The sequence below is a fragment of the Rhinichthys klamathensis genome, unplaced genomic scaffold (genome assembly GCF_029890125.1).
Source record: "Rhinichthys klamathensis goyatoka isolate OS25496 unplaced genomic scaffold, OSU_Roscu_1.1 h1tg000262l_1, whole genome shotgun sequence".
Lineage (NCBI taxonomy): Eukaryota > Metazoa > Chordata > Actinopteri > Cypriniformes > Leuciscidae > Rhinichthys > Rhinichthys klamathensis.
In genome coordinates this window covers 2733563-2755765 of record NW_026606783.1, presented here as the reverse complement: position 1 = coordinate 2755765, position 22203 = coordinate 2733563, and the positions used below count along the sequence as shown (strand labels likewise).

At 41.7% G+C, this 22203-nt stretch overlaps 2 protein-coding genes across 2 annotated transcripts in view; one reads left to right on the top strand and one right to left on the bottom strand.

Moving 5' to 3' along the window:
• Positions 1-7794, top strand: part of chrnb2 (cholinergic receptor, nicotinic, beta 2) — a 43093-nt gene extending 35299 nt beyond the window's left edge. Inside the window, exons 4-6 of the mRNA XM_056267682.1 lie at positions 8-117; positions 1163-2306; positions 6926-7794. Coding sequence (XP_056123657.1) covers positions 8-117; positions 1163-2306; positions 6926-7078 — 1407 coding nt within the window. The 3' untranslated portion in view covers positions 7079-7794. The remainder of the gene's footprint in view (positions 1-7; positions 118-1162; positions 2307-6925) is intronic.
• Positions 7795-19868: 12074 nt separating this feature from the next.
• On the bottom strand, positions 19869-21593 carry s100t (S100 calcium binding protein T). Its single transcript, XM_056267686.1, has 3 exons — positions 21454-21593; positions 20345-20507; positions 19869-20270 (listed from the first exon to the last, which is right to left on the bottom strand). The coding sequence occupies exons 1-3, from the start codon at positions 21531-21533 to the stop codon at positions 20094-20096; spliced, it is 420 nt and encodes a 139-aa protein (XP_056123661.1). The 5' UTR covers positions 21534-21593; the 3' UTR covers positions 19869-20093.
• Positions 21594-22203: the final 610 nt, after the last annotated feature.

Here is a 22203-nt window from a genome sequence, read left to right as displayed (position 1 = left end):
TCCTCAGGAGTGGCAGGACTATCGGCTAACATGGAACCCAGATGAGTTTGACGGCATGAAGAAGGTCCGTCTTCCCTCCAAACATATTTGGTTACCTGATGTTGTTCTTTACAACAAGTAAGTCTCAAAGATCATCCCATTTTTGGCTCTGGAGTATTTACTTATCTAGTCAGATTATTACTGTCTTTATCATATCTTATCCTTTCTTTTCATCACCCATTTGTTTCCTATGTCAGTGGAGGGTAGATAACATCCCTGCTTATCAGTCTTCATCTCATTAGCAGTGTTCCTGTGTCGCATTACATGACCTCACTGCAAATAAAGCATGTTCCTCCTCTCTCACTGTCATGTCACGTGGTAGAAGATATTTTAAATTCAGACTAGTTAATACTAGCATCCTTCCTGTGTTTGTCTGTATGTATCATTAAACCTTGTGAGACACACCCACAAACAGGCCCTAAACGCTAAGATTTAACAAAATGTTCTTGGCAGATTCAAGAACTTCAGGATACTTTTGAAGTAACAGGGTCAGGCAGTAAATATTAAAAACACTATTAAAACTATAGCCACATGACTTATGACATTATACGTTGGGATGCACAATGTATTGTCACGTGACTTATTTGCTAAAATCATTTAATCACCTAGTTAAAGTGCTGTTAAAGTGGTGCACCATGGTAAAGTTGGTAAGCTTTCAAGGTCATGGGATGGATTCGTAGCAAATGCACAAGCCAATAAAGTGTGTCCCTTGAATTCAATGCGCCATCTGCAAAATGTGCATGTTTAAATGTTTGTTGTCATGATGACGTAAACCCTCAAACATTCACACAATATGTGCAAAGTTAAGTTAAAAACTGTAATGCACTATTTACATGAAGCAATCTCTATCTACAAATCAGTAATGCATAACCTAAAATATATCGACCTAGAAAAATATTCCCACCTGAAAAGGACAATTTAGACAACTTTAAAGCTCTATAATTAAACCTTCTTAAGTAAAAATAGTATATCCATTGTAAGATTTACTGTTACCGTTTGTGCCTTTAAAAAGAGACAAGGCTCATTTATTTTACATGATCATGATTATGGCACATTTGCTGTTGATAGAGCTTCCTTTAAAGTATAAACCACCTCATAACCCCTTTGTCTCATTCCTCATCAGTGCTGACGGCATGTATGAGGTGTCTTTCTACTCCAATGCTGTCGTCTCCTATGATGGAAGTGTCTTCTGGTTGCCACCAGCAATCTATAAGAGTGCCTGTAAAATTGAGGTGAAGCACTTCCCATTCGACCAGCAGAACTGCACTCTGAGCTTCCGCTCATGGACCTACGACCGCACAGAAGTGGACCTGGTTCTGCGCGCGGATGTGGCTAGCATGGACGATTTCACGCCCAGTGGCGAGTGGGACATCATCGCACTGCCCGGCCGTCGAAACGAAAACCCCTTGGACCCAACCTACGTAGACATCACCTATGACTTCATCATCCGCCGCAAACCCCTCTTCTACACCATCAACCTCATCATTCCTTGCATCCTCATCACCTCGCTGGCCATCCTAGTGTTCTACCTGCCATCAGACTGCGGGGAGAAGATGACGCTCTGTATCTCAGTGCTACTGGCCCTCACTGTGTTCCTGCTGCTGATCTCCAAAATCGTGCCACCCACGTCTCTCGATGTCCCTCTGGTCGGGAAGTATCTGATGTTCACCATGGTGCTGGTCACGTTCTCCATTGTTACGAGCGTGTGCGTGCTGAACGTGCATCACCGGTCACCCACTACACACACTATGCCTCCGTGGGTGAAGTTGGTGTTCCTCAACAAGTTGCCCACCCTGCTCTTCATGCAGCAGCCTCGAAACAGCAGCGAGCGCCAACGCCTGCGCCAACGCCGTCGTGCCAATGAACAGCAGGAAGGTGGGCGAGGGGGTCTGGCTGCCGGGCTCATGGCGGGACTGGGCCTGAGCGGCTCTTCGTCAGGGAATAAAGAGAGCAATGAGGCGTGCACATGCTATGTGAACCGAGCCTCAGTGAAACAGTTTGGGGCAGAGTTGGGTGGAGGTGGAGGTGGAGGGGGTGGTGGAGGGGGTTCGACAGATGGACTAAACGGGATAAGGGAAGGGGGGAGAGAGGCCAGGGAAGGAGGTTCGAATCCATTGCAGAGCTCTGCTCTACCTCGGGGGAAGCAGCAGCCCCCTACGGTCCTCACCCAGGCTCTGCTGGCCCAGGCCTGCCCAGGGTTCGAGGAGGCTGTAGATGGAGTCCGCTTCATCGCAAACCACATGAAGAGCGAGGACGACGACCGGAGTGTGAGTCATTCTCTTTCATAATCACATCTCTGAATGTGCGGATGAGTAGTTTCACATTAGCAACAATAGCATGCTATCATTCATAGCAGTCATAGTTTAAATAATGCTTCCTGTTCATGTCAAGTCAGTCAAGTCACATTTATTTATATAGCGCTTTTTACAATACAGATTGTTTCAAAGCAGCTTCACAGAGATAACAGAAAAAAATAATGCAAAAAAGGTTGTTTCCAGAAGAAAATAGTGTCACAGTCCAGCTTAAGTAAGTTCAGTAATGTTTCATTTTTGTTTTAAAAAGTTATTAATTTAGTTCATTTATATATATATATATATATAACCGCTCTGGAGTAAACCGTGATGTCATCGTCCAGCTCAGTTCAGTTCTTGTATAATAGTGTCAATGCAGGCAGATCTATATTATTGTTGAATATTAAATTAAATGTTAAATTTAATGTCCCCAACTAAGCAAGCCAAGCCAATGGCAACAAAGGTGGAAAAAGGCGACAGTGGCAAGGAACCAAAACTCCATCAGGTGGCAGAATGGAGAAAAAAACTTTGGGAGAACCCAGGCTCAGTCAGGGGGCCAGTTCTCCTCTGGCCAATGAACGAACAGTGTATGATTATGATTCAGGCACCATTATAGGTCAGAAGTCAGATTGGTTTGGAACAATCAGAATATTATCCAGTTCCATCTGGTCTAAGATCAGAGTCATCACGCCGGTATGGAGACGGGTTTGTTGAGGATCATTGCTGATGGCTGTTGTGTCGATGAGGTTGTACCTTAAATGATAGTAGTGGCACTGACAGAAGTATGGTGACTGAGACTAGAAATATGAGATGAAAACATTTTCTCTTGTTCAAACAAAAAACTTTGTTGCTAAGAAGCTAATGTATTAGGCCTGCACAACTAATTGAATAATCATACAATCATGGCTGCTGTGATAGATAACCGATAACCGTAATAATTATATTTAATGGCACACTGTACATTCTGTCATCAATTACTCACCAACGTCATTTCAAACCCATTAGTCTTTCGTTCATCTTTTTCTTTGAATATCTTCAACACAATATATTTTTTAATGAAACATGAGATTTTTTTGTCCCTCCATAGAAAGTGCTTTATTTCAAAGGCACGTTTATAAAAGCTACTTAAATGCCCTAATTAAACTAAGGCGTAATCCTGGCTTAATCTAAGCCCTGACTGTGAAACCAGGCCTATTTGTCTGAGTCATGCAGACAACATTACCTACAAACTTTTTGAATTGGGCACATATCTGTAACACCAGTATTTGATCCCATTTCTTTTGAGCTTACTCCACAACTGGACCTGTATCTGCTGAACTGTACAAATGAAGAGATAACTGTGGTTGATACAAAAGTGCTAAGTTCATATAATAGAAGCTGAGCTGAACCAAGCCGCAGTTCCAGTCACTTTGTAGTCATTTCTATGTCAGTATTGCAATTATTTTGCTGCAATTACAACTAAAAGAAAGTTGGAAATTATACAAAAACCTGTTAGGAGTGTGCAATAGATTACGCAGCCCTGACTCAAAACTTGGCATTCATTATGAGCTCAGTGAACGCTTACACTCGTTCCTACAGACACACTCGGATCAATATGCAGCTCCACACTTGTGGTTTAATAATCTCTGATGTGGAGGCTTTGACAGGCAAGTCCTAAAGCATTAAAAAAGAGATGTGGTCTTTAGCCAAAGCACAGCTACACATCAGCACTACACTCACTGTTGGCATTTAAATGGCTTACAGTCCCATTCTGTCAAACACCGTCTGAGTCTCAGCATTACTCACGTACGAGAGTAGCAGTTGTGCTGGATGATACGAGAGGTGATTTTTTTCTTTTTTATAACAAAGATGTGCATTTTAGAAGCCAAGTGATAGATAGCCAAGCCAGATGATCTATTTGTAGATAGTCTAGGTCGAAGGTGATTATGAAAATATCTCAGAAGATATATGAAAATAGATATATGAAAATATATGAAAATAGATATATTAAAATGTTTACCTGTAATGTATAAGATATAGTGTGTGTGTGTGTGTGTGTGTGTGGGAGTGTGCATGCATGTGTATGTGTGTGTGTGTGTGTGTGTGTGTGTGTGCGTGTGCGTGTGCGTGTGTGTGTGTGTGTGTGTGTGTATACACACAAGTAAATACAAATATAAAGATAGATCATATGAAGATAATGTGTATAAAATACAATATATTTATTAATAATATAATCAGTAATAAATAAACACACTTCTTAATTGTTTTATTTTTGTAATGTATTAATTATTGTCATTTTGAAAATATTTAATTTAAAATTTCAATTACATTGATTCTATTTTATGGTTCATTCGATACATATTTATATTATTTTATCTTTTAAATGGGCCACTTTCATAGCATGAAAACTGCTGAATAAGTGGAGATATTATAGATTAATGGCTAGTGAGTTGTTGTTTTTTATCTTTTCACATTGTTTTGATGATATTGTTTAGTTCGAACAGTCAGCAATATATTTTTATAACTCAGCAATATTTTTAAGTGGGCTTGAGCAGTTGGTTTCTCTTTAAGAGCAGGAATACAGTCAACATGAGGTGAAATTAACAGCACAGTAATTCTGTCAATCATCTCGACCTGAACACAGTTTCATTCCCATGGTAACAAGGCGTCTCCATGCCAACTCCCTTGCAGCCTTTGCCGTGGTTACGGTTCAAGTCCCCTGTGTCTCACCTCATCAGAGCAGTGTGGCGGAATGAAGTCTCTGTTCACATTAACCTTTTCCTTCACCCTCTTCTCTCCTCCCTTCTCTCTCTATTTCTCACTCGCTCCCACACATTCGCATTCAATTTCCCATCTTATGTTTACCTCTCAATTTTCTTTTGAACCCCACCCTCACATTTGATATCTGACTCATATATGTCCTGTCTCTCTTTTACATTTGACATCTTCCTTGCTTTTTGACATTTTGCCTTTCTAAAGGGATATTTCAATTCTGTCATTATTCCCTCACTCTCAGTCTTTCTAAAGTCATTTGCTGCTATCTTTTCCATGGAACTCAAAGGGGGAATTTTGAAGAGTCTTGCTGCCTTTTGCAATGTAATGAGTTCAAAGCTCCAAAAAAAGAACACTTTTCTTCGCTGATTCATTCATTGTTATTCATTCCTCTCTGCTGCAGCTCTCAAATCAAATATGGCATCTATGGCCCAGGTTTAACACCATGACGTATGGTCACAGTCTCATGTAACCAGACCTTTGAATAGACTTCATAAGGTCTGTCCATACTGCAGCAGATTCTGGTCAAGAACCACAGGAAGAGCAGCTTGATTGACATGTATAGAGATCAATCACAATTATTTAGGGATGGGGTTATGAAAAACATCATGGCTGCATCCGAAAGCTTAAAAATGCTGCCTTCGGAGGACACATTGCATAGTATGAACAAGGATACCTTCATCTTATTGATTTTTGAAGGTGGCATAGATGTATCCTTTGCTACCTTTGATATCCCACAATCCTGTGCTTCCATTCTGTGACAGTTGCAGTTGGTGGTCAGTTTGTATATAAATGTATACCAACTTTTTCCACTTTTTATGTCATTTCTAGAGAGAAATTACTATTGTAGTGATTTAATATTTGCTTATTTATCACCAAAGCTCTGTCTATTTTGCTGTAGATCATTAAACCGTATAACAATGCCTCAGAAGTTTCTCTGAAATCCGTTTCATAAGATACCTTCGTGCGCAAATGTTGCCTACAAAGTCATTGCCTGATAGGTCAGGCAACAAGTTACTGCTTAAGCTTTCGAACGCAGCCTATACCAGGGTTGGGCAAATAAATATAATAGGGAAAAGGTCTGGGAAATGGTCCATAAATTTATATGAAGGCCTATAAAATCTTCAAACTTTAAGACTCTCATCTCATTCCAACATTCAGTTTTCAGTTCTTGTTAAAAATGACTAATTCGGTTCAAATTAATTGTTTTCCATTGCAATTCATCTTTACATTCAAATACAGATTTCAATTCTACTTCCTGTTTGCTTCCTCATTATAAATTCATGAATTAATGTGTAATTGTAAAAGCATTCTCTATTTGAGATATGTGAACTACAAAAAAATGACTTTTGTTGTGCATTTTTTGTTATTTTTAGAGAACAGAGAAAAGGAAAGCACGGATAAGATAATTTTTTTTTTACAGTATTCAGTAAATAATCGGAAGAATTTCACCCTTTTTCACCCTTTCTCTCAGACCTCAGTTTTACTTTAACACATGTACTGTACATAAGTGTTCGTTTAATATTATTCATATAATATTATAGTATTTGTTAATATTTTTTAATATATTTTATTTTTTTAACTTTTATTAAGTTTACAAGTTTATTAAATTTAAATGACATTATATATAATTTAAATTAATTTCAGTTTTTTGCCAAGGCAGCATTTCTAATTTTCATTGAAGCTAAGTTTTTCAACTAATATTTGTATTTTATTGCAGCATTATTTTGATTAATGAAAACTATTTTTAATAGTTTTAGTTTTAGCTAACAATAACAACACTGTTCTTTCAATCCATCCATCCTTCCACTCCTTTTTCATCTGCTGTTCTTTTTATCTTACAGGTGAGTGAGGACTGGAAGTACGTCGCCATGGTGATCGATCGTCTATTCCTCTGGATCTTTGTGTTTGTGTGTGTCTTTGGCACAATCGGAATGTTCCTTCAACCTCTGTTCCAAAACTACACAGCCAAAACTATCACCCACACACCTGGCTGACTAACCACCAACCCTCACCACACCAATGGAAGCTACCCACCATCAGTCGCGACAGGAGGGCGAAGGGAGGAGGAGGGGGGGTCTGCCGAAGGGGAGGGCAAATGTCACTCTGGACTAACCTTATGAAACTTTTTTGGAATATCATGCAGAGTGGGTAAGTGTCCAGGATTCTCATTCAGGCCTTTCGTCCAGTCCACCTTCCCCTCCTTTTAGGTGAAAAACCACACAAGCCAATCGGAGAGAAAGGAGACACCCGTTTGCTTTGCTCAGCAGCCAATCAGCACTCTTTTCTGCAAATAGAAAGCCATCCACAGCCCACAAGCTCTGAAACAAGCAAGAGTCACATGACTTCCGTTTGTTACCTGTACATGCAAGCTAGCCAGACAGGGATGAACTTAAATGTCTGCTCTAACATCATTTCTATCAGTTTTTTTTTATAATTAAATCTGTCTTATTTCTTTCTTACGGTCTAGAAACCTGTCATGATCCATGTATTGCAAAAACAATAACATTCTCATTTCTGTGCGAAAACGAGTGTCTAGTCCTTCGAAAATGGGCTTTGATGCAGCATTGTATTATTATTCATAATTAATGTGTGAATTGTATTACTACAACACACAACATGAAGAGGGAGGATGCCTGATGAGATCAGAGTGAGCTTATTAATAGACAATGACTGTAGGATTGGTGGCACTTTGAAAACAGTTAAATTTGCCCCCCAAAAAGCCCCACTAAAGGCTCTCTGTGATGTGGGAGAGGGTTCCTATCCATAAACATGTGAATTTTTAGTACAACACTGAACAGATAAGCAATGAGCTCAATGAGTCCCTTTTGCTCCCAAATACTTTACTGAGGTCTGCCGTGGTCGGACAGAATGGTAAATACATAGACAGACAGAAGTCTTAAAGAATCTGAGAGTTCAAAATTGAGAAACAGAGACTAAACTGACATGAAAAGTTGTCATGATGAAATTCTGAGCAGTATGGCCTCCTTTATCTTCCTTTCATTCCCTTTCTCTCTTTCTGAGAAAGAAAGATATCCTGTTCCTATCAGTCCTCTCACACCACATTACTTGCGCCTCAGAAATACATAATAGCTTCTCATGAAAATATAAAGCCATTGATTATGACCATTCCCATATTCAAAAACACATTGGGCCCTATCTTGCACCGGGCGCAAATGACTTTGTACACTGACGCATGTATCATTTCTATTTTGCACCCGCGCAAGGTGGGCTTTTCCCTCCACAGACGCACTTCGGTAAACTAGGAAATGAACTTGCGCTCCCTGGGCGGGTCGGCGCAAAAAGGAGGCGTGTTTCGGCCCAAACATTCCCTAGTGCTATTTTGCAGTTCCAGAAAACAATTGTTCATAATGCTATTTTAAGCGCGCATGCTTGGCCATAATGTAGCGGGTGCACTAACGCGCATACACTTTGATTCTCTCATTAATTAACAAAGATGCAGCAGTTTTTATTTTTGCAAATCATACATTATAACAAGGAAAAATATTAACACATGAGGGAAATCATTGTGGTGTCCATGAAGATGTAAAAAAATGTAGGCCTAAATCTAGCTTACACATTTACCCAAATTTTTCAGTAGCACCTCAATGCAGTACATGAGATCCACGGGGAGGAGTCGGATCCAGATCCAAGGGGTGGAGCTGGGTAGGATTAGGGGTGGGTTTAGGGATCAGGGGCGGAGATGGGTAGGTTTAGGTATATGTAAGGTGGGAGGAGTTGGATCTGGATCCGACTCCTCCCCGTGGATTTCATGTTCTGCAGTGAGGACCATTTCAAATTTTTCAAGCTAATTGTAGTAATGACGGATCAGACCTGTTTGCCCAAATAGTGGCAAGACATATATGTATATAAGGACATCTGACAAATTAGTTTGTCCGTCAAGAACCAGGAAAAAAAAACTCCCATCCCCATACATCGTCACTTCTCTGTCTTTCACTGCCCTGACTGTGAACCGCTCCTGCCGCGCACCTGGTAAATCCGCCATAATTATAACAATCCGCCATGCAACATGCGCACCTGCTCTTAAAGGGTTGGATGACGCTCTGATTGGTTTATTTCACGTTACACCCAAACCACACCTATGAATAATGAAGCTATTTCAGACCAACCCCTTTTAAACTTGCGTCGGGCGCAAGAGTCATTTATCCCGCCGGTAAAATAGCAACAGCGCCCAAGACCCTCCCACAAAGTTACTTGCGCTTCGCGCTTGATACTTGCGTTTCAGATCGTTAAAATAGGGCCCATTAAGTTTTAACATAAGTTTGGATTATACTTGATTTTAGGTGATTATTTACTGGATGTAAAAATCAGTGACCATGTGCTTACAAATTGGCAGATTTCAGTTTGAATGCTTGTCATTCACAAATTCTGTGCTTGTTTGTTTATTTTGGCTAATTTGATTATGCTTCAGATATTAACAAGAGTACAGTACTCTCAGCTCCGTTTAACACATTTGATATTAAGGTCAATTCAGGTAAAAAGAGATTAAATAAAATCAGATTATATATACGCAGTGCCATTCAAAGTTTGGGGTCTGTAAGATTTTAGAAGTCTATCACTGTCACCAAGGCTGCATTTATGTATTTGATCCAAAATACGGTAAAACCGTAATATTGTTAAATATTCTTACAATTTAAAATAACTTTTGCTCATGAAAACAAAGTGAAGCAATATGCTAGCATTATTAGCTATTTCCTCTGCTAATTGAGCCTCCATATCCTTCTTCCTATTTTGCATATATCATAACTTGACCTTAATGAATTCGAGGGCCACTAGCTGGCAGTTAATACTTTAAGTGTATTTCTCTATCAGTTTCATCCATACGGTTCATTAAGCAGGGAATCTCCAAAACTCATCTCTCAGAAAGCAGATTATGCAAAAACGTTCACCCATGGATTAAATTTTTTTCTCGACTATATTTCCTGAGCGCTTCAAATGACCTCGCACTCTGCTTTAGTCTTTCTCATTACTCCTCTCATATTTCTCTCACCAGCACTGCTCTGCAAAAAAAGCCCTTTTTACAACCCAAAAACCTGCATAGTACAGTTGCTCTATTACATTATCTTGACCGTTATCTTAAAAACAAAAAAGGCAGAAATCAAGCTATAAATGCATTACTTTTGTATTTGTTTGGGCCCCAAATGGCAGGAGGTTTCCAGTGACTCACCATATCTGTGTGTTCACTGTGTGACATCAGGACATAAAGTCAGTATTCACCACACAGGGTGGTGTCTCTGTTCATTAAAGCATTCTGTCCATGAAAGAATTCAGCGAATCGGCTTTCATAACCATAAGTGCTGAAATCTCTACTTCATCAGAGGAAAAATGTAAGGAAGGGAAGAGACAAAGCATCTCCCTATACGTATATGTTATGCCAAGTCACGATCAAGTCAGCCTATTCAATACTGCAATAATCCAGAACTGTGACATCACAATGGTTCTTGTGTCAAAACATCTGTGCATTGGCCAATAGGAGTGCACCTTCTTATTCACACTGGCACTTAAATGCCCGCCTCCTATCCTCACCTCCCTCCCTTGGCTAACTGATCACATTTATCCTGTCCAATAAAGATTAGAAATTCATCAGATCTTTGTGTTTGACAATTCTTGGCCTATTTACACAAATCACACTTGTGTTTCTCTGTTAGGAAAAGTTGAAAATGTTTTGCTCTGAATGCAATGTCAGTTCTGTTTAAATCCTCAAACAAGATGGTTGAAAGTACTATTCTGCTGCCCAAGGACTTCTTCACCAGTCTCTAAACTCACATCCGTTGGCATTGCCACCTCCTGACAACATAATAAATTCATGTCTTATTTCAAGTTGGCTGCGCATCCTCCTTTATGAAAGCTCCTCAAGCTAACTTTTCATGAGAGCAGAAAGGAAATGCACGTCCACATATTATATTAATGTGACCTTCAGTTTATGCTACATAAAACAGGACCTTGCTTTTGTATGTTCCAACATCCCTGGTGACAAAAATAGTGAATGCTTCATGTAGAAAGCAAGAAGATATAATTTTATTGAATAATAAATGAGCATTATCATGTAGTCTTTCCTTAAATGAGTGAGCTACTGTCTACAGTCTATTGTCTGCAAACACTAAGAATCAAGTTGCCCTTCTGGACATCCCGAGACCTTTTGTTCAGCTTTGATTCAATACTGCCCTCTAATGGACAAGACTCAACGAACTATCAGTGTTCAATATGCGCAGTATTTTGTCATTTTTGTCTTTTGACGAAAATATCCTCAATTTAGTCAATATTTTGTTATTTCATATTCATTCATTTTAGTCAATTCTACTAAAAATAACATCTATTTTTTTTGGAATATCATATTAACTGAGAGAAATGTCAAATTAAAACATACATTTAACCAATATGTATAAACAACTTTTGATAACTATCCTGAGATCCTACAATAACATAATGAGTACAAAATTGTAAACCATGTTATCTATCTATCTATCTATCTATCTATCTATCTATCTATCTATCTATCTATCTATCTATCTATCTATCTATCTATCTATCTATCTATCTATCTATCTATCTATCTATCTATCTATCTATCTATCTATCTATCTATGTCTGGGACGGATCCGCGAAAACGACTAAAAATGTAGTATTATATTCATGCCATGCCAGCGAGGTCACTTTGTAAAGAAACACTACTACACACCTATAGACTGAAAACATGATACACATGTGCATGACGTCACCGTTTTCACAAATTCACGTTTTTACACCGATGCCCCTATCTTGCACCCAGCGCAAATGACTTTGGACACTGACGCATGTATCATTCCTATTTTGCACCCGCGCAAAGCGGGCTTTTCCCTCCACAGATGCACGTCAGTAAACTAGGAAATGAACTTGCGCTCCCTGGGCAGGTCGGTGCAAACAGGAGGCGTGTTTCGGCGCAAACAATCCCTAGTGCTATTTTGCAGTTCCAGAAAACAATTCCGCCACTGACCAGAAAAAAACCTAGTCTAAAGTCAGTGGCGCGTTGCACATTGTTCATAATGCTATTTTAAGCGCCCATGGCCATAATGTAGCGGGTGCACAATGCAGCAGTTTTTATTTTTGCAAATTATACATTATAAGGAAAAATATTAACACATGAGGGAAATCATTGTGGTGTCCATGAAGATGTAAAAAAATGTAGGCCTAAATCTAGCTTACACATTTACCCAAAATTTTCAGGCTAATTGTAGTAATGACGGATCAGACCTGCCCAATAGTGGCAAGACACATACAGGTCCTTCTCAAAAAATTTGCATATTGTGATGAAGTTCATTATTTTCCATAATGTAATGATAAAAATTAAACTTTCATATATTTTAGATTCATTGCACACCAACTGAAATATTTCAGGTCTTTTATTGTTTTAATACTGATGATTTTGGCATACAGCTCATGAAAACCCAAAATTCCTGTCTAAAAAAATTAGCATATCATGAAAAGGGTCTCTAAACGAGCTATTAACCTAATCATCTGAATCAACTAATTAACTCTAAACACCTGCAAAAGATTCCTGAGGCTTTTAAAAACTCCCAGCCTGTTTCATTACTCAAAACCGCAATCATGGGTAAGACTGCCGACCTGACTACTGTCCAGAAGGCCATCATTGACACCCTCAAGCAAGAGGGTAAGACAGAAAGAAATTTCTGAACAAATAGGCTGTTCCCAGAGTGCTGTATCAAGGCACCTCAGTGGGAAGTCTGTGGGAAGGAAAAAGTGTGGCAAAAAAACGCTGCACAACGAGAAGAGGTGACCGGACCCTGAGGAAGATTGTGGAGAAGGACCGATTCCAGAGCTTGGAGGGGCTGCGGAAGCAGTGGACTGAGTCTGGAGTAGAAACATCCAGAGCCACCGTGCACAGGCGTGTGCAGGAAATGGGCTACAGGTGCCGCATTCCCCAGGTCAAGCCACTTTTGAACCAGAAACAGCGGCAGAAGCGCCTGACCTGGGCTACAGAGAAGCAGCACTGGACTGTTGCTCAGTTTTGCATGTCATTCGGAAGGTGCCAGAGTCTGGAGGAAGACTGGGGAGAAGGAAATGCCAAAATGCCTAAAGTCCAGTGTCAAGTACCCACAGTCAGTGATGGTCTGGGGTGCCATGTCAGCTGCTGGTGTTGGTGCACTGTGTTTTATCAAGGGCAGGGTCAATAGAGCTAGCTATCAGGAGATTTTGGAGCACTTCATGCTTCCATCTGCTGAAAAGATTTATGGAGATGAAGATTTCATTTTTCAGCATGACCTGGCACCTGCTCACAGTGCCAAAACCACTGGTAAATGGTTTACTGACCATGGTATTACTGTGCTCAATTGGCCTGCCAGCTTTCCTGACCTGAACCCCATAGAGAATCTGTGGGATACTGTGAAGAGAAAGTTGAGAGACGCAAGACCCAACACTCTGGATGAGCTTAAGGCCGCTATTGAAGCATCCTGGGCCTCCATAACACCTCAGCAGTGCCACAGGCTGATTGCCTCCATGCCACGCCGCATTGAAGCAGTCATTTCTGCAAAAGGATTGCCGACCAAGTATTGACTATTGAGTGCATAACTGAACATAATTATTTGAAGGTTGACTTTTATTTTTATTTTTATTAAAAACACTTCTTTTATTGGTCGGATGAAATATGCTAATTTTTTTAGACAGGAATTTTGGGTTTTCATGAGCTGTATGCCAAAATCATCAGTATTAAAACAATAAAAGACCTGAAATATTTCAGTTGGTGTGCAATGAATCTAAAATATATGAAAGTTTAATTTTTATCATTACATTATGGAAAATAATGAACTTTATCACAATATGCTATTTTTTTTTAGAAGGACCTGTATGTATATAAGGACATCTGACAAAGTAGTTTGTCCGTCAAGAACCATGAAAAAAAAATCTCCCATCCCCATACAACGTCACTTCTCTGTCTTTCACTGCCCTGACAAGAACGTCGGTCTCCTCGGCTGTGAACCGCTCCTGGCGCGCGCATGGTAAATCCGCCGTTATAATAACAATCCGCCATGCAACATGCGCACCTGCTCAAAGGGTATGTTGGATGACGCTCTGATTGGTTCATTTCATGTTACGCCCAAACCACACCTATGAATAATGAAGCTATTTCAGACCAACCCCTTCTAAACTTGCGTCGGGCGCAAGAGTCATTTATCCCGCCGGTAAAATAGCAACAGCGCCAAAGACCCGCCCACAAAGTTACTTGAGTTTCACGCTTGATACTTGCATTTCAGATCGTTAAAATAGGGCCCTGAGACTATAACAGTAGGCTATTGTTTTCAAAAACTTGTTCTGTTTTAAAAGTTTCCGTTTGCAAGGCCCCCAAAATGCTGTTGTCGGGTAAATGAACAGCCAAAATGCATACAAAGTTTAAACATTTTTGCCCTATCAGACAATGACTATGTAGTCTTCGTTTGTGCAAGAAGATACCTGACAAAACTGATTTCGGGCCAGTTTCTGAGGCAGTGTAGGGTTTAATGATCTACAGCAAATAGACAGAGCTTTGGTGATAAATAAGCAAATATGTTATTACTACAATAGTAAGTTTTTGCTGGAAATTATTACATCAAAAGTGGAAACCATTAGTCAAAAACGTACATTTACACACAAACTGACCGCTAACCGCAACTTTCAGATGCCATCTTTATTTTTTTAGATCAGTTGTCACAGAATGGAAAGCACAGGATTGTGGGATATCAAAACCAGTGAAGGATACATATAAAAGCCACAAGGGTTAGCAAAACGTAACGCCTGCTACGCTGTGGTATAAAGAGACCAGAGGCCGTTTTTTTTAATGGATGTCAATGGAGGAGAGGCTTCACTATGCTGAAGAAACTGCTTTTGTGGGAAAAAACGGCTTATCATTTAATGAATCGACAGTCTATCAGCTAAGCTTCAACATGTTTACTCTTGAAGATTTATCTATTTTTAGAGTCTACACCGAAAAAAGGTATTCAGTTTACGGCACTTCTCATTTATTTCTTCAAAAGTAATGTCTCAGTTACGTATATAACCCTCATTCCCTGAGTAGGGAATGGAGACATTACGTCGGATGACGACGAATTGGGTTTTCGCTTAGAAAGCCTTTTAAACTTCGAGTATTACAAAACAAGCCAATGGCAAAGAAATGCCATGGGTCTGCGGAATTTGCATGGCGCAACTCCGCCCCACCTCGAGGGTATAAAGGAGGACGCCAGCAAAATGCAGATATGTTTCTTCGCTGAGGAGCCAAGACTGACCCGCGGTACAGCGGAAGTGGTAGGAAGACGTAACGTCCCCTTTCGTTGTCACTCCGAGTTACGTCGGATGATGACGAATGGGGTTACCAGTCTAATCACGCCACCTTCACAGCTGTCTTCCAGTGCCCTGCGTAATTCTGAGATCCCTGTCGTGAGACTAGCACGGACGAAGGACTCCTATTTAGCACAGGAATACCAAGGTACACTGGGGAGCATATCTCATATTTCAGAGAAGTATGCAATTAATGCCACCCCAGAGGGGGGGTGAATACACATATGACCTAGAGGGATGCATATGGAGAACACTGGGGTGTCCAACCGCAGGTGGAATATTTCAACCCCAGGGGTGGCAAGGTGGCTTGCCAAGTGAAAGACACACGCTCAGAGAGGCTTACAGTGGAAATACACATGTGGGGGTCACTCAGAGGGGGGACGCTTCGTCAACGGAGAATGCGTGCAGGTCCCCGACCCTCTTGATGGAGGCCAGTGCAACCAGCAGAGCTGTCTTCATAGACAAGAAATTAATCTCCACTGATTGCAGAGGCTCAAAGGGAGCACTCTGCAGGGCAGTTAGAACCACTGAGAGGTCCCAAGAGGGAACGAGAGGAGGGTGAGGAGGATTCAGTCTCCTCGCTCCTCTCAGGAACCTGGCGATCAGGTCGTGCTTCCCTACGGACTTACCTTCCACTGTATCATGGTAAGCAGCAATAGCGGCAACGTATACTTTGAGGGTGGAGGGAGACAGCCTTCGCTCCAACCCATCTTGAAGGAAGGAAAGCACGACACTGATCGAACACCTCCGGGGGTCTTCTCGGCGAGAAGTGCACCAGTCGACGAAGAGGTTCCACTTCAACGCATAGGCGTATCCCGTGGACGACGCTCTAGCGGAAGTGATGGTAGCCACCACCGCTGGTGGTAGGGTACTCAAACCTGCCTCGTCCCGTCCAGGAGCCACACGTTAAGGTTCCAAAGATCGGGAGTAGGGTGCAATAGGGTGCCCCGTCCCTGAGAAAGGAGGTCCTTCCTCAGAGGAATTGGCCAGGGAGGTGCTGTCGCGAGGAGTATGAGTTCGGTGGAACCAGGTCCGGGTGGGCCAGTGCGGCACAACCAGAATGACCTGTTCCTCGTCCTCCCTGACCTTGCGCAGGGTCTGCGCAAGAAGGCTCACTGGGGGAAACGCATACTTGCGGCCCCTCAGCCAGCTGAGCGCCAGTGCATCCCTGACGAGCATGACCTCGGTCAGGGAATAATACAGGGCGCAATGGGTCGAGTCGTGAGAGGCAAACAGATCTATCTGTGCGTCCCCGAACTGGTCCCAAATCAGCTGAACCGACTGGGGATTAGAGGTCTGCTACCCGACGGGTTAATGTTTAATGAACAGCCTCGGGTTCGGGTCGGGTTCGGGTTTAACTAAGAAAAACTAAATAGGCTATATATAGTTTGCGTGCTGTGTGCTTTGCCTGCTTGCTGTGTTGTGGTGACCGGCACGCGAGAGAGAGAAAGTAGCCTACATACGTGCGCAGATGTGCAATATGTGCATACACACAGACACACAGGCTCTCTCTCTCAAATATAATGATAATGATATATATATATATATATATTATATATATATATAAATATAATTTTTATATTTAATTATTTGTTTTATTTTATCATATCATTTATATCACAAAACTGTTTTGTGCATGTGCTACCGCTCTCGCGCGCTATTTCAGTGACAATACAGACAGACAGCAGACGTGAAAAAATGGTATTTGCTGTGAGAAACAGAATGGACCTCGGGTTCGGGTCGGGTTCGGGCTTAATATGTAAATGTAATTGTCGGGTCGGGTCGGGTTAAATGATCGCGGGTACGGGCCGGGTTCGGGCTTCAGTTTAAAGCCCGTGCAGACCTCTACTGGGGATGGAGTCTCCATTCTCCAGGGAGGGGCTGAAGCCGTGAGAGCTCGTCGGCTGCACAGTTCAGGGCTCCGGGAATATAAATGGCTCGAAGCGACTTCAGATGCTTCTGACTCCATAAGAGGAGGTGGCGGGCGAGTTGCGACATACGGCGGGAGCGTAGACCACCTTGATGGTTGATATACGCTACAGTGGCGGTATTGTCTGATCGGACTAGTACGTGTTGACCCTTGAGCAACTCCCGGAAGCGGTGCAGGGCAAGACATACTGCCAGCAACTCGAGGCAATTGACCTGCCGTAGGCGCTGGGGTCCTGTCCAGGAGCCCGCGGCAGCATGTCCATTGAAAGCAATCCGAGCGGCGTTGCCGTGCCTGCAGATGCCATATGCCCCAGGAGCCTCTGTAATAGTTTCAGTGGAACCGCACTCCTGCCCTAAAATTGTCTCAGGCAAGTCAGCAGTGACTGCGCACGCTCGGTCGTAAGCTGCGCGGACATGGCGACCAAGTCGATTTCCATACCGAGAAAAGAGATCCTCTGCACAGGGCAGAGTTCACTCTTCTCCCAGTTGACCCGAATCCCCTGAACACTAACGGGCACCGTCACTGAAGGGGGAGGTGCGGGGCACGGACAAATAGTCGGCGCCTTGTTCCACACCGTCACCCTCAGGTCACCCTGGCCACCAGCCGAAGTACTAGCTCTAGGTTTAGAGGAAGTAGATCGGGGTGTTGATGAGGGGACTCTCACTCTTGCGAGATCATTGAGTCTCGACCGTAGTGACGCGATGGTCATGTTCCCACAGAGAGAACATGAGTCATCCACGAGCGCTGCTCTAGCATGATCAATGCCCAAACACACTAGACAGCGCTCGTGCCCATCAGAGTCAAACACGAGTCTACCGCAACCAGAAGTGCACGGGCGAGGCATCTTTAAAAAGACGTGCCGCGTGCAAGCTCTTTTGTGAAAGGAAACTCAGTGTTGAAGCGCCCAGGGAGAAACACACTCACTGGGAAACCACTGCACAGATAAGCAGGAAGTGTGCACTCGCTGGGAATCGCCGTCACACCAACACCGGAGAATCTCGCTCGTCTCGTAGAAGCTGACAGTTCAGAGATGGCTGTGGAGCGAAGGATTAACTTGGCTCCGAAGCGGAAACATATCTGCATGTTGCCGGCGTCCTCCTTTATACCCACGAGGTGGGGCAGAGCTGCGCCATGCAAATTCCGCAGACCCATGGCATTTCTTTGCCATTGGCTCGTTTTGTAATACTCGAAGTTGATATGCTTTCTAAGCGAAACCCCATTCATCGTCATCCGACGTAACTCGGAGTGACAACGAAAGGGAACTGACTGTCGCACAACTCTGAACAAAATGTAATGACGACAATGCTTTAATGTGATTGGTTATCAAGCCACACGTGATCCAAGTTAGCCGTTACGCTTTCTCCGATGGTAGAGCCACTGACCCTCGTATCCATAGATATACATAATAAAGGCTAGATGTCTCGTCCGTGCTGCTGGCCAATGGAGGTCGATGTCCACACCTGGCGGCCATCTTGTCAGAGGCAGCTTGCTCACTCGTAACATTGTGTTTTAATGGTGCATGTACTTTTTAAATAACCATAACTTGCTAAATTTTCTACCGATTTTCAAACGGTTTGGTTTGTTATAAACATCAGAGCAGTATTTATGACACTGCACACTTATGAATAATAAGTGTATCAATAAGTAATCATCCAGAATTATAGCCACGTTAATAACGTTTGTAAGAAACCAAACCGTTTGCAAATTTCAACGAGATAAGCGTATTTGTGTTTGTGCTGATCACTCATCTTACATCAGGTACCACAGAGCCCACCAGAAAGCTTGCCTGTGACAAGATGGCCGCCGGTGATGACGATAGAGACTCCACCGTAAGACATCTAGCCTTTATTATGGATATCTATGCTCGTATCTCCCAATAATAAGACCATCTCTGCATCTATGCTGCCTTAAAAAATCGATAAGATGAATGTATCTCAGGAGACAGGAAGTGAAGCTAACATTGGATTTGGACGTGCATTGATGTACGTAGAAGAATAAACTCCACACAACTCACGGGTTCACACGTCTATCGTGAACGAGGTACAGTATATTTGCAGGTGTACAAGGTCTGAGAACTCAGTCTCCTGCTCCACATTTGAGAACCTCTCTAAATTATTAATTTTTGAATGTTTTAGACCTATTTTAGTTGCCACTGAAAAAGTGTGTTCAGTTATAAGTTGTAATATTAGCCTATATGTTATGTTGCGTTTGAATACATGGGCAATCCCCTTGTAACTGACTATACATTTTAAATAATCATTCTTTATAGATTTTTCTTCAAACCCATTTATGTTTCATCCTCATATCATTGACGAAATTAAAAAAAACTTTAAAAGATTTATCCAGTGGTATAGCATTACTGCTTCATTCACAACTGAAAAAGCAAACCAAACCCATTTATTTCTTTTAAATCTGCAGTTTATTGTAATATGGAGAGATTATTTTAAAATGAACAACTCCAATTGTTAAAAAAATAAAAAAAATAAAGGAAGAAACACATATTCACATATTCAACAAAGACCATCTCCCAATCTCATTCCTTATGCTTTTATTTCAAATAGGGGTTGGAAACATGTTGCATCTCGTGATGGAGTATTTTGTGAACCAAGGATTGCACTGAATGTGGATGAAGAGATGATGTGGAACTTTTTTCAGTAAGCAAGATTCATACACACAAATATTCCCTTTCTCCCACCATTTCCCCCTCATCATCATTTACTGGTCATGTGTTGGCTTTTGTTCAGAGAAATTCAGCTCTACTCTTTCTTGTCACTCTTCTTTTCATCCTTTTCGTGATACTCGAGGAAGAAGTCATTGCAGGCGACGGTGAGGGCGCCCACGAGGATGACGAACTCTGTGAAGTCCACCTCACCGTCATTGTTTGAATCCAGGTCTCCCATAACTTTATCTACCGCATCCTTATCCTGTGCATTCTGTGGAGCAAGAGAGATGCAGATTATTAGAAACATTTGACTTTCGCAAAGAAAATAAAACTCTTTCTCCTCACCCCAAGGTAGTTGCCCAGCTCCTGCGTTAGCATCTCTTTGAGTTCCTGCCTACTGAGAGTATATTTGTCGCCCTCATTCCCAGAGTACTTGTGGAACGTCTGGATCATCAGCTGCATGGCGTTCTCCAGCGTGGAGGGATTCTCTGAGTTTATAGCGGACATTCTGGAGAAAAACATTTATAGGTCACTGTAGCAAGTGACTGTATTTAGATTTATGAAATGCACTCAACGATGCACAAAAGGTTTTCTTTAGGGGGAATATTTCTGGCTTGTGTTAAATATTTAAAAGCACGAGGCAGGCTTATATTCTTAGACCGCAACAGTAAAAACATTGCAAAAGAAGCAGTAATATATTCTCTGCATAAAACGCATAATGACTTCCCCTTGCAGATCATCCTACAGGGGGCTTAACTTAACTACAGAAGGGAAATGTGACTCGCCAGATAAGAGTGAAATCCTAAACTGGAGAACACACTCCGAACCTGGGGAGGAAGTTACTCGGCCAAGTGTAATCCGAGCCAATCTCAGTGCCCACAACTCACTACACACACACATAACACTGCCCTGGGTTTGAGCTGTGCCCTGTCCTGAAGGATGAACTGATAAATATATTGGGTTGGAAAAAATAACTTAAGAGGAGAAGAAAATCCTCCTCAGATACTTCTACAGAGATGAGTCACAAGCCATGCAAAACTTGAGCCGGGGAGCCTCAGAAAAGCCATTTTAAAACCAACTCCCTCCAGCTATCCTCTGGCCTCCAGCCCATATCTCAACCTCGGCCCATCAGCCCTTCGGCTCCGCCTTGGCTCTGCACTCCCTTAGCTCCGCTGTTGTCTTGGGCTCCACCAGGCTCACTTGTCCCTAGGGCTCCACCTTAGTCTCTCATCTGCCTGTACTGACACTCTGTCCTCAGGAGTGGCAGCTGATTTTTACACCAAACTTTTATTTAGCACATGATTTTCTTTGTGCAAAAGACGCCAAGGTCTTTATTTTCCAGTCTGGTCCAAAAGCTCAAAAGGAGCATCAGGCAGCACAAAAGCTACCTAAGATAAAGCACTAAAATTCACAATTACAGTCTGTTCTTCCATCCATCCGTTGCTTTCCCTTACCTTGCTGTTAGATGATTGCTGCTCTTCTGTTCCTTGAGGAGAGATGAATGCTGGTGAAGACAGGAGGCGATGGCTAGCATCTTATATACCTACTTGGTCCTCCTCCCATTATACCTTACACTCCTCCCTCCCTCCTTCCATCCATCCTTCATTTATTTCTGCCTACCTATTTTCAACCTTTTGTTCTCTCTGTTTACACATTCACAATGTTAAGGGAAAAATACAAAAACAGTGTTGCATAAAAGAGTAAACGTGATGTTGACACTCAGTGACGTAACTGAAAGAGCGAAAGTTTTCTACTTTAGATGGTAACTTGAGCAATTGAAAACAAGCCAGATACTCTGTTTTGTTTTGTTGATTTACTTTCCTACTTATCTAATTGAACAACATGAAATTCATGTAAATAAACATGCTCTGAAGACTTTACTGAAAGAGGAGCTTTTGGGTAAAATGATATGTTTGATCCTAAAGGTTAGTTATATGTTCTTGTGCTTGTCACATTAAACTTTTAGAGACGTGATAGTTCAGCACCCCGAACTAAATCATTTATCTCCTGTAATTGATGACTTAGACACAAACATAGCTGTCCCAAAAAACAGTCAGCTCTAGAAATACTACAGTATTTGCAGTTATGCTTTAAAATATGTTTTTTCTATAAAATCATTTATCTTTTATTTTAAATTATGTTCAAATTTTACACTTAAGTACATATATTAATACATAAAATACACATGTATTGGTGGTGGTTGA